The following is a 12,928-nucleotide window of genomic DNA, read 5'->3' as shown; positions in this document are numbered from 1 at the left end:
CTTGCATGTGTCTGTTGGGTGCCCTCTGCCCACCTGGCCCCTTGTGAGCTGAGTTGAAACCACGGTGTGGCTGCGCACGGGACACTCACCAGCAGAGGAGCCCGGCCACCACGGCTGTCCAGGTGACGCAGCAGGAGTTGGGCTGCTTGGTCTGCACCGTGTGGTCCCGCCGGCAGCAGCATGTACACACCAGGTAAACAGCGAGGAAGATGAGGTTCAGGCCCAGGCCAATGGCCGCTACCACCCCCAGGAAGAGCAGCGACTGTAAGAGAGGGAGGGGCCGTGTCAGCTTCTGGTCCAGCAGCGGAGTGGGGAGTCCCAGGAGCCTACTGCATCTTTATGCTCAGCTCTCTAAATAAACAGGCTGTCCTCCATAGGTGCCAGCCTGGGGATGATGGAGAAACCGTGAGGGCTTGGCGATGAGAAGGGTTGGCGAGGGGTCCAGAATTGGCTAGGCAATTCAAATCTCTCTCGGTCTCTCTGTATCTCTGTATCTCTCTCTCTCTCTCTGTGTGTTTCTAGATCAATTTGATAGAGGTGGGGAGATCCACCAGGAATGTGGGCGGGATCATCGGCTGGAGTTCCAGACTGAATATGAAAGAGAAAGCCAGTTGAAGCAGCAGCCTTCGGTCTCTCTTAGGTGCTCCGTGAAACTAAGCTACAGACACTAAGAATCACAGATGCTGCCATACCTCGGCCCCACCAGGCCAGACCAGTCTTTTTTATATCAAAAGGCAATGTGCTTATTCCAAATGCTGGCGCTCTCCAGAGTCCTCAGAAGTCAGCTCGGTGCTATAGGATAGGCATAGAGGATCCAGGGTAGATAGGGTAGATGCTCTGTGGTGTCCTCCTTGCTGTACCCTGCCAGGGACAGTCAACTGACATGTCAGTGTAGCAGTAAAGCCAGAACGTGGAAGGGTGTGGGGATACCTCTTCAGTTCCTCCTCAGCAGCTCAGGGTTTTCAAAGGGAACCGATGCCTGTCAGGAGGCCTAGGTGGCCCCCTCCACCGCTTCTTCCAATCCCTTGATTTGGCCAGATGGACGCCAGATGGCCCCGGGGATCAGTGGCCGTCAGCCAGGGCTGGACCTGGCTCTAAGTCAGGCTCCTGAGCTGACAGCTTCCTGGCTTCCCATTCGGCCTCAGCCGTGCCCTCATCCAGAGTGTCCCAGTGGGGGTTGCTCTCTCTAGAGCTTTCGTCAGGGAACCTAGGTGGATGGTAGTAATCATGTGGGCAGGAGAACACAGGGAGGCAACTCGCGGTGCTGCGGCTGGTGGCTGCAGGCTGGGTAGACTGTATGGAGATGAGCCCTGTGGGCAACTGCTCAGCTGCCCTGCATCCCTGGGAGTATGCTGGCAGCTCATAGGACCCCTGACTGGGCTGCCCTGATGCTAACACTGGGTGGACAGGCTTCTCATCCTTAGGGTCAAATCTGGAAGTGATGAGGTCAACTGGGAGGACAAATGAGATGTCCCATTTCACTTAGCAAATGCCCACTTCCACCTGGGTAACACTCAAGCATGGACAGGAGCTTCTTCCTCCTCCAGGGAGGTGGAAGGTAAGACAGCATCTCTGAGCACAGCATCCTCCATAGTCCTCAAGCTGAGGCAGGCCTGGACCACTCACCTGCCCCTGAGAATGACCTCAAAACTCTCCTGTCCAATGAGACAGTGGGAAGTCACTGCCCACCTTCCTGGAAGGCATCTTCCTCTGCAGAGGAGGCTGGGGCAAGGGAAGGGTGATTAAGGCTACCCACACAAAGTCAGCACCCTGCAACTTGCTCTCTGACAGAAGCAGGATACCTCCCTGGAGCTGGGGGACCCTGAAGGCCCACCCTGGACCTGGCCTGTCAGAATCGGAACTAAGAGGAGTTGAGGATGTGGTCCAGGTGAGTGGTTTGCCTAGCAAGCTGGAAGGCCAGGATTGCACCCCCAAGCGCTGCATAAAGCTGGGCCTGGTGGTTCACACCTATAATCCCATGTAGAGGGGACACCTTGACTTCCTGACAGACAACAACTCCCTTTGAAAATTCTGAGCTCTAGGTAAGCCTGAAGAGGGGAGGATCAGAAGCTCAGTGTCATCTTTGGTTACATACTTGATCTGAAGTCTGTCTGGGTCATATGAGACTCCATGTCAAAGATCAACAACAGCAATAGTGTGGTTTGAATGAAAATGGCCCCCCTAGGCCCACAGAGAGTGGCACTACTAGGAGGTGTGGCCTTGTCAGAGGAAATGCATCACCGGGATGTGTGGGAGGGGGGCAGGGTGGGCTTTGAAGTTTCAGAAGTTCAAGCCAGGCCCAGTGTCACTCTCTCTTCCTGCTGCCTGTTGAACCAGATGTAGAATTCTTGGCTCCTTTCCCAGCACCACGTCTGTCTGTGTGCTGCCACGCTTCCTGCCATGATGATAATGAACTAAAGCTCCGAACTGTAAGCCAGCCCCAATTAAATGCTTTCCTTTATAAGAGTTGAAATGGTCATGATGCTTCTTCATAGCAATAAAGCCCTAACTAGGACAAACAACAAAATCCCAAAGAACAGAACAAAACTAGAGCTGACCCCATGCTAATTATATCTCACTCAAGTTCAGAAGCAACAGATTAATTAAAGATGATCCTTCTCCCCACCCCCACCCCATCCTGCCACACACCCCAGCAGTTTAGCTTCTTGAAATTGACTCACTCTTTAGGACACACAGAGCCTTGGGGGTACAATTACCACTGTTGGTTTTTTTGTTTGTTTGTTTGTTTGAATGTGCACTGGTGTTTTGCCATGGGTATTGGGTACCCTGGAACTGGAAATACAGAAAATTGTGAGATGACATGTAGATTCTGGGAATTGAACCTGGGTCCTTTGGAAGAGCAGTCAATCCTCTTAACAACTGAGCCATCTCTCCAGCCCCACCACTGTTGGGTCTCTGTTGGAGGAAGCAGTTTGTTGGTTCCCAGTTGCTCAGCCCCGAAATAAACACACAGAAACTATATTATATAAATCACTGATTGGCTCATTAGCTCTAACTTCTTACTGGTTAACTCTTATATCATTGACCCATCTCTATTAATCTGTGTATTGCCACATGGCTGTGGCTTACTGGATAAAGTTCCGTCTATCTGTCTCCTGCAGGACTACATGGCTTCTCTTTGACTCCGCCTCCTTTCTCCCAGCATTCAGTTTAGTTTTCCCCGCCTCCCTCTATTCCCTGCGCAGGCCCAAGACAGTTTCTTTATTAACCAGTGGTATTCATAGCACACAGAGGGAATCCCACATCAGGTCCCCACACGGTCCTTGAGCTCACTATGTAGCCCAGGTTTACCTTGTCCTGTTGGTGTCCCTCTCTTGTAATTGCTGGGATGATGTGTTCCTACCACATCCAGCTCTAGAAATGACACTCTGTGGCTGGACATGGTGGCACACATCATCCTAGCAATCAAGGAAGTAAGGCTGGCCTGGACTTCAGAATGAGATCCTGTTTCCAAAAACTAAAAGTAAGTCCCACCCCACTTTTCTCACAGGCCCTGAAATCCACCACCAAGAAACAGGCATTCCCATTGGACAATCTGCAAGCCACTGTGTGTCTATATGCACTGTGACCCAGCAGCTCTACTTCATAGAGAGGAGGGGTGTGTCACTGCCACAAGATCCACATACAAAAGTCCACAGTCACTCAGCTCAGCGGTAGTCAGCAAATATTGGAAACAGCACATGTGCTCACCACTCAACACACGCCTGGTGCTGTAGTCATATGATGGAACACTACACAGGCATGAGAGGGTACCAGCAGCTACATATGATATGGGTAAACATAACGGGGGGGGGGGGGGCGGATGCCACAGTGCCTTAGGTGGTCAAGGGTACACTTTGACCAGGATAATGTGTTACATACAAGGTGAGGGCTGCGGAGAGGGTTTGGTGGTAAGAATACTTGCTGACAAGCATGGGGACTAGAGTTCGGATGCTGGCTCCCACCTAAAAGTCTGAGTATGGTCACATACATGCACACACGCACGCACACACACACACACACACACACACACAAAACCTATAACCCCAGATCTATAGAGAGAAGATAGGAAGGAGGCTTGTTGGCTCCCCCACCTTGTTCTAAATAAACACAGTGAGACCCTGTCTCATGGGAGTAGGGCTGAGTGTGATGGAGCCAGATACCCAATGTCTCCTTCTGTCCTCCATGTATGAAAAGGCATGTGCATATGCACACATGTGTATATCCACCAAAACGCACATGTATGTATCCACCACTACACACACAGACACATTTTTTAAAATAAGAAAATTAGCCAGGTGGTGGTGTACACCTTTAATCCCAGCACTCACGAGACAGAGGCAGGCGGATCTCTGTGAGTTCGAGGCCAGCCTGGTCTACAAAGCGAGTTCCAGGACAGTCAAGGCTGCATAGAGAAACCCTGTCTTGGGAGACAGTGCGATTGATTAAGCTGAAGAGTTAAGACTAGACATGTCGTATTAAGTTATAATGAATAGATATATAATTTACATTTTTATTACATTTATTTATTTATGTGTGGGGGTGCACACATGCCATGACTCTAGTGTGGGAGTCAGAGAACAACTTTAGTGTGTCATTTCTCACCTTATGCATTGTGGGCCATGGGTGGTGAATTCACGTCGTCAGGATTGGTGGCAAGTGTCTAACTCTGAGCCATTTCTCCGGCCCCAGAAAGTATTTTCAATAATAATGACTGGCGTTGGCACCTAATGGCCCAGCTGCCTTCACTCCCAGGAGGGTCTCCTCTGTGGTCCCCCCAAGCAGAAGGAACCATTGATTCTACCAGGTGTTTCCCCGCCAGGAGGGAGATGAGCCACTGCCTTTCCAGTCTATAAATCTGACCCGCCAGCTCTCCACACCTGGTTGCTGGATTTCTGGTTCCTGGAAATTATGAGCCCAGATTTCCTGCGGGGCCCTGAACTCCTGAGCCTGGATTTCCTGGACAGCTCTGGGTCTGGGCCCTCTCCAGGCCAGGCAGTTAGCCTCAATTAGGTCAATAATAACAGGTCAGGGTAAAATAGCTGTGAAGAGGAAGCCCAAATACAGGCAGGGTGGGGCTATTAGTTGTTCATCCCAAGAGTCCTGGGCAACTAAAGGACTGGGCTGGACACTGGGCTGTCCATGGGCCAAGGACCAAGGGACAGAAAGGAAAGGAATTAGGAAAGAAAGAGGGGGTGGGGAAGACAGAGGGAAGCACAGTCAACTTGGTGTCACCTGCTGCTCTAACAGGCCATTATGACCCTGTTCCTAATTAATACAAGGACAGGACAGGGTGTGGGGAGGGAAGACGGGTGGATAATTCCACTCATACACACGCAAGCGATCGCCAACTTCCACATCACCCCGCGATTCCTACTGCCCCACCCCCCATGCTCACACCACCACTGCTGCCTGCCCAGTACCATGCCCATCATCAAAGCTCCTTCGGTTCTTTCTGGTTTATCATCTGCAGTGGGCTCCACCCCAGGACTCAGGTCAGGGGGAGAGCAGCAGCCACTGTAGACAGACCCTGAGGGAGTACGGACGACTTGAGTGGTGTGCTAGCCTCTGGTCAAAGCAGGTGGTCTCTCCTCATGCTCTGTAGGGAGTACAGCACCTCAAAGCTAGGGAAGGGTTAATCCCTTGGGGAACTGGCGTGACTGCCTGATGACCATGACTCTAAGTTCAGATGGAATGAACGGGCTTCCTCATCCCGACCTTGGCTCATCTCCCACAGGGCTGGGTTCTGAAAGTCTGCATTTTCCTCCTCAGATCTGCCTCCAGCTGAGCCAGAGGATCCTGTTGTTCTCCCAGAATTCCACACTGTCCCTTCTATACTCAGTGGGGGCTTAAAAAACAAAACAAAACAAAACAAAACAAAAAACAGACAGACAGGATCTATAGCCCAGGCTGGTTTCAAACTGCATATGAAGCCAAGAGTTATTTTTTGTTTGTGTTTATATTATTATTATTATTGTTTTTTAGGCAGGATCTTTCTAAATCCCCAGCTGTCCTGGAATTTACTGTGTATACCAGGCTGGTCTAGAACTCAGAAAGATCCACTGGCCTCTGCTTTCTAAGTGCTGGGATTGAGGCATGTGTTTAACGTAAAGCAGATTTTTGGGTTGCTGGGGATGCAGCTCAGGGCTTCGTGCATGCGTGTTAGGCAAGAACTCCCAACTAAGCCACATCTTCAACTTCTCACAGGGGACTCTCAGGGGAGCCTGTGAACTGAGACGTGGGAAAATCCAAGTCAAATTCTAACAATGAACACCTTCCTAACACATGGACTGCAGAAGGCCTGGATGGGTGTGCTGTTCACAGACCCAACAGGAAGTACTGTGGACATGACATCATCAGGGTCTGGCCTCTCCTGAGTGGCTGGTGGATGATGAGGGCGACAATTCCCCAGATGAGAAGGGAACTGAAGTAGCTTTACAGACACAGCCCTGGTGTGGGAAGTTCTTCTGTTTATATGTTGCTTTTATTGGGTAATGAATAAAGAAACTGCTTGAACCTATTACAGGGCAGAACAGAGCTGGGGAGGGGAACTAAACTGAATGCTGGGAAAAAGAACGCAGAGTCAGGAGATACCATGTAGCTGCTGCCACCGGGAACAGACAATTCAGCCTCGTGGTAAAATATAAAATAACGGAAATGGGTTAAATTAAGATGTAAGAGCTAGCCAATAAGAAGCAAGAACTAATAGGCCAAGCAGTGATTTAATTAATACAGTTTCTGTGTGGTTATTTCAGGGCTGAGCAGCTGGGAATAAACGAGCAGCCTGCTATGACACAGTTCAACTTTGTGACTTTCTAATTATCCTTAGCACTGCCAACTGGGTACCGAGCCAGTTGGGGTCTACTCCCCACAAGGGATTATGGTTACCTGCTTCCTACCTGTGAGCTCTTTGGCCTTTTTGCTACTTTTCAGAGCAGGGATCAGATCATCTCCCACTTCCAGGATTGTTCTCCTGTAGAGGGGATGAGATCTGGGATGGAGAGCTAGGCTATTCCCTGTTATAGACACAGCTCAGTAGAATTCCTGATCCCTGCCCTGTCAGCCTCTGCTGGGCCCAGAAGCACTTTCTCTGAATGGCTGGGGAGGTAGAGGCTTCCTGAGGACTCAGACTCAAGTTCAATGGGGAGAGGTATAGAGGCCCATTTCCACCTTGTCTGTCCATCAGAGTTTGGAGACTGGCAGGCATAATTACAGCTCCTAACTCAGGAGGTGGTTGCCTGGTTCTTTTGAAATTAAGAGCTCAATGCCATCTTGATGAGTGGTCAGGATATGCAAATACACTTGGGCTCCTCCTTTTGTAACTGTGAGGTCACTTATAGAGGGCGGTCTTCAGCATATGTGACCTAGGGCATCTTAGCTACCTAGAGGACAGAATGATAAGGATTTGATGTCTCAGAGTGATAAGGCCATTGACTGTGTGAGTTAACCTTTTTTTTTTTTTTTTGGTTTTTCGAGACAGGGTTTCTCTGTGGCTTTGGAGCCTGTCCTGGAACTAGCTCTTGTAGACCAGGCTGGTCTCGAACTCACAGAGATCCGCCTGCCTCTGCCTCCCAAGTGCTGGGATTAAAGGCGTGAGCCACCACCACCCGGCTTGAGTTAACCTTTTGTATCACGTTTAAATAAAGTCTTTTGTTACCTTCTCCCCTAGTTTACATTGGGTATAGATGATGTCATAATGACACCAAGGTGACCTTTGCTAAGGCAAGGTGAAAAAAAAAAAACTCTTGCACTGGATTATAAAAAAGACCCAATCCTATATTAATTTGGGGGTTGAAGATGTGTTTATTTTCACAGGAAGAAAATAAACCTGAATGAGATGACTGCATGACTGCATTTAGAGTAAAGGAGAGCCAGCCCCCATGACACGGTAGCTGCTAACGTCCCCACAGAGGAGTACCAGCCCTGATGACATCACAGCCGCTGATGACCCCTCCATAGGGGAAGTGAAAAGAGGTTCCTGAGCCCACGATCCTGACTTCTCATAACCACCATGCTGCAGGCCGAGGGAGGAGGTACCTGAACCCATCATCCTGAAAACAACTGGCTGCAGTCTGACGGGGAGAGAAGATCATGGTGATGACTGGTGATTTCCAGCCTCCTGATGGACTTGCTACACAGACTTCCAGACTACTGAGTCCTGTTTACCATGGAGCCGGACCAGAAACACAGACTGAACATTTGACTGTTTATTCTTTTTTTTTTTGTTTTTTTTTTGTTTTTTTTTTTTTGTTTTTTTTTTTGTTTTTTGAGACAGGGTTTCTCTGTAGTTTCGGAGCCTGTCCTGGAACTAGCTCTTGTAGACCAGGCTGGCCTTGAACTCACAGAAATACGATTGCCTCTGCCTCCCAAGTGCTGGGATTAAAGGTGTGAGCCACCACTGCCTGGCAAGAAATTTAGATTTTGATACAGTAAAAAAAAAAGGTTAAAAAGTGCTCTACACCAACTGAAAAGGACGTTCCCAACCCTGATGATCCCCCTCTCCTTTAATTAGGAGACTTAGTTATTAGTCATTAGTAGCATGATTATTCACAAAACACTACCTAATTACAGATGAACTCTCTTGACAAAAAAAAATTGTCTCAGAGACAGAGCCCATTTTTCTCCCTTAATCCTATGTTTACAGAGGTCAGCAGTCAGTGATGGGTCTGATCCCCCACCACCACCTAAGCCATGGACTTGCATAACTAGGATGCTGTTTCAAAGAAGGGCTTGTCTGGGAAATAGGGAAGTGTTCGCCTAAGGCGGATATCATCTGTCCTGTTGCAGAAGCACAGGCTTTATTAAAATTAATAAAAAGAGAGGAATTGTAGAGACCAAAAAAATGCAGGCCCGTTTCCACCTTGTCTGCCAGTCAGAGAGTTTGGAGACTAACAGGCATAATCGCACCTCCTAACTCAGGTGGTTGCCTGGTTCTTTTTTTTAAGATAACTCAATGTGCCGGGTGGTGATGGTGCACGCCTTTAATCCCAGCACTCGGGAGGCAGAGGCAGACAGGCTGACCTCTGTGAGTTCAAGGCCAGCCTGGTCTACAAGAGCTAGTTCTAGGCCAGGCTCCAAAACTACTGAGAAACCCTGTCTCGAAAAACCAAAAAAAAAAAAAAAAAAAAAAAAAAGCTCAATACCCAATGCCATAATGATGGGTGGTCAGAATATGCAAATATGTATTTCTGTTCCTTCTTTTGTAACTGTGAGGTCACCTATAGAGGGCGGTCTTCAGCATATGTGACTTAGATCACCTTAGCTACCTAGAGAACATAATGCTAATGATTTGATGTCACAGAGTGATAAGGCCATTGACTGTGTGAGTTAACCTCTTGTTATCATATTAATAAAGCCTTTTGGGGGCTGGAGAGATGGCTCAGAGGTTAAGAGCACTGCCTGCTCTTCCAAAGGTCCTGAGTTCAATTCCCAGCAACCACATGGTGGCTCACAACCATCTATAATGGGGTCTGGTGCCCTCTTCTGGCCTGCAGGCATACAACAGACAGAATATTGTATACTTAATAAATAAATAAATATTAAAAAAAATAAATAAAGCCTTTTGTTACCTTCTCCCTCAGTTTACATTGGGTATAAAAGCTGTGGTAAAATAAATGCGGGTGGGGGCTGGAGAGATGGCTCAGAGGTTAAGAGCATTGCCTGCTCTTCCAAAGGTCCTGAGTTCAATTCCCAGCAACCACATGGTGGCTCACAACCATCTGTAATGGGGTCTTGTGCCCTCTTCTGGCATGCAGGCATACACACAAACTATTGTAAAATAAATAAATAAATAAATAAATAAATAAATAAATAAATGAATGAATAAATAAATGTTTAAAAAAAAACTTACCAAAAATAAATAAATAAATAAATGCGGGTGATTTCAGGATTTCAATAATCCCTGTAAAACCCTCCTGGTACTGTCTTACGATTCCCGTCTTATTGTTTGATGTGTCTTCGTATTCTTTACTTGTATTTCTTCAATTTTCACGCCTCTACCCTGGTAAGAAGTATTCATGTCGAAGAAGTATTCATGTCGAGGCCGGTCCTTGACAGAGAAGATGAGGAGGACCAGCATCTCAGAATAGGGACTTCCAAGGTGCCCAAAGTCCCCAGGCAGAAGCCAGGAGTGGTAACACACAACTGTAATTCCAGTCTTAGGGTGGGAGGCAGATGGATCACCAGCTGGAAGCTAGTCTCAACTACACTGGGGCACTCGCCTCAAAAATAAATTAATAAATAAATGAATGAATAGGAGGGGCGAGTGGGGATGTAACTCGTTGGTAGAGTGCTTCCCTAGCACGTGGGAAACCTTGGGTTCTGACCCCAGCTCTCCATAAACAGGGCCTGGTGACACAGATCTGTAATTCCAGCACTCGGGAGGTAGAGGCAAGAGTATCAGAAGTTCAATATCTTTGCTGTGTGGTAAATTCAAGGCTAGTTTGAACTACATAAAACCCCGTATCCAATCAATCAATCAATCAACCAACCAATCAATCAAGAGCTGGCAAGATGGCTCTGCAATTAAGAGCACTTGTTGTTCTTGCAGATGGCAAGGGTTCGGTTTCCATCACCTACAGGGTGGCTCCCATCTCATCTGTAACTCCAGTTCCAAGGGCATCTACTCCCCTCTTCTTGCCTCCGCTAGTCAGAAGGAAAAAAAATCCCAGGAAGCAAGCAGAGCCCGTCTTTCTCAGGAAAGTTCTAGATCATAGAACGTGCTTACCAAGTGGCCTGCTCATCAGATGGTCTGCTCCTCTATGCCCTGGTTTTCTTGCTAGGTCCCAGCACACAAAGAGTCATTCCTGGAGCCTAACTGCCCATTTCCAGCCTATCTATCTACACATGTGTGTAAACACATACATACACACACACACACTGACCCTAAAGTCCACATTGTGACTTTCCCATGCATTTTCCAGTCTCCCCTGCTCAGGACCTTTAGCTTTCTTCTTCTGTTTTATAGGGCACAGTCCTTAGACAGCCATCATCTCAAGACCGTTTGCCTAATGATTGCATCACGGTCTGGCTGTGTCGTGTGCAAACGCGTGCACTGTGCGTGCTCTGTAGAATAACTCATGGGATTACATGCAGGTGAGGGGGGGAATCTCATCTGCCCGTGCTCACACAGCTATAGAACTGGAATCCCACCCAGGAATGGTAATGCCCCTGCCTCAAACTATGTTGGCTTCAGAGATGCCTCAGTCACTCTGCCCTGCTTATCATATCTTCAGGCCTTAGCACAACAGTCAGCCTCAAATTAAGTTTGCTGAGCACCAAGATGACTTATGATAGAAGGCACCCAGTCTACACTGCGGGCTCATCAGCTGCCTGACTCCAGGGCTCAGTAAGAAAGAGACCCGTGGTCAGACAACAAGGGAACCTATCAATATAGGAGTGGCCTTAAATAACACCCAATGCTAGTCTTCCGTGAAGGCCCACCACATTCATCTTACAGGGTTTTACTTCCACTCATTGCTGGGCCAGGATGGAAGCAGGAGTGGGTACAGTGGTCATGAGAAAGAACAAAAACCAAAGGTTTGGGGCTTAGGGACTGGGACTCACCGGTATAGCTGCCATCTAGCCATAGACTGGGGGTGGGTGGAGTCAGGCTTGGGCTGTGGGGGTGACAGGAGCACCCACACCACCCCTCTCCCAGCTAGTGGTCTCCTTGACCCAACTGAGGGGCTAGATTTCTTCAAGGAGAGAGGAGAAAACTATGATTGGACCCAGAGCACAGTCTCTGGGATCTCTCCACACCCCCAACACAGCTGCTGTTCGGAAACCATATCCGTCTCTATTCAAGCCCTTGCCGAAGGAAGACTCCCTGGAGCTGCGCCGGTAGTCACTGGTCCGTAGGGAACACGCCTTCCTTCCAGGACCAGACAAGATGTTTGGGGGGGGGGGGAGGTTGAAAGGCGCCAGGTGGGGGGCGGATAGTGCGGATCCAGAGAAGTTAGTGCTACATTGCCAGGGGTGACAGTACCAACCCCAAACAGCACAAAGGGGTTCCATCCTCCCAGAAGAGCAGGTGCTGACTGCCCAGGCCTGCAAGCAGCAGGGTCATTGAAAGTTATAATTAGACTCCCTGGTACTGGCTCGTGGGCAGTGCATAGCACAGGGATCAGGAGCCCCTGGCCTCAGAATGAGGACTGTCTGTGAGGGCAAATAAGCCACTCCTGGGTACAGGCTAGAGAGGCTCTGCTCGGTCAGACTGCCCCACAACGGCGATCAGGAGATGGTGCCTAGCCACTGCTGGTAGAGGTCAAAGTCCGACATGGGCACAGAGCTCTGAACTGATAATGGCCCTCTTCCCAGGTTGCCCCAACCCCTGAATCTTTGACCTAGTGAGGGAACTGACTCAGCCGGGGCCGCTGATGCCGCTGTGGGTTTGACCGCGGCTGAGACAGGCTGAGAGACTGTAGCTGGGTCTGGAAGGGGGATCAGAAGCCTGGACCTGCCCACCAAACCCGCAGCGGGAAGGCCCTGTTTATCAAGGGACAATTCAGAAGTACAGAGTGTAGCTGGCACAGGAACCAAGACCTTGGAATTTCATAGCCTAGAGGGTGTAGGGATGCCAGGACAGACAGGACAGTTGCAGGATGTCTGAGACGAGGTGAAGCCCCCTTCCTTCCTTCCTTGACTCAAACAGGTTTGGGTTCTTGGCGTCCAAAAGGTTAATGGTGACTAGTACCGCTGCCTTTGAGAAGGGAAGAGGCAGAGGTACTGGCAGCTGGGGCTGGGGAAAGGAGCACTAAGGACTCTGGACGCTCAAGTCAGTTTCTGTCTAAACTTCTCTCAGGCCGTCAGGACCCGGAGAAAAAGCGTCTGGTGTTGTAGTCTTCGGAAGGGAACTTCGGGGAACCCCTGCTCACCCACCTCGGCAGCTAGTCACCCTGACTCAGATGCCCCACCCCCACCGTCAGTC

General features: G+C 49.1%; 1 protein-coding gene across 1 annotated transcript in view; it reads right to left on the bottom strand.

Annotated features, from left to right (window-relative positions):
* Ttyh2 (tweety family member 2) overlaps positions 1–12,928 on the bottom strand; it is a 44,673-nt gene that overhangs the window by 31,260 nt on the left and 485 nt on the right. Inside the window, exon 2 of the mRNA XM_057774408.1 lies at positions 90–262. Within this exon, the coding sequence (XP_057630391.1) occupies positions 90–262 (173 nt within the window). The remainder of the gene's footprint in view (positions 1–89; positions 263–12,928) is intronic.

This window comes from Chionomys nivalis, chromosome 7 (assembly GCF_950005125.1).
Source record: "Chionomys nivalis chromosome 7, mChiNiv1.1, whole genome shotgun sequence".
NCBI lineage: Eukaryota > Metazoa > Chordata > Mammalia > Rodentia > Cricetidae > Chionomys > Chionomys nivalis.
This window is presented reverse-complemented; position numbering and strand designations above follow the sequence as displayed.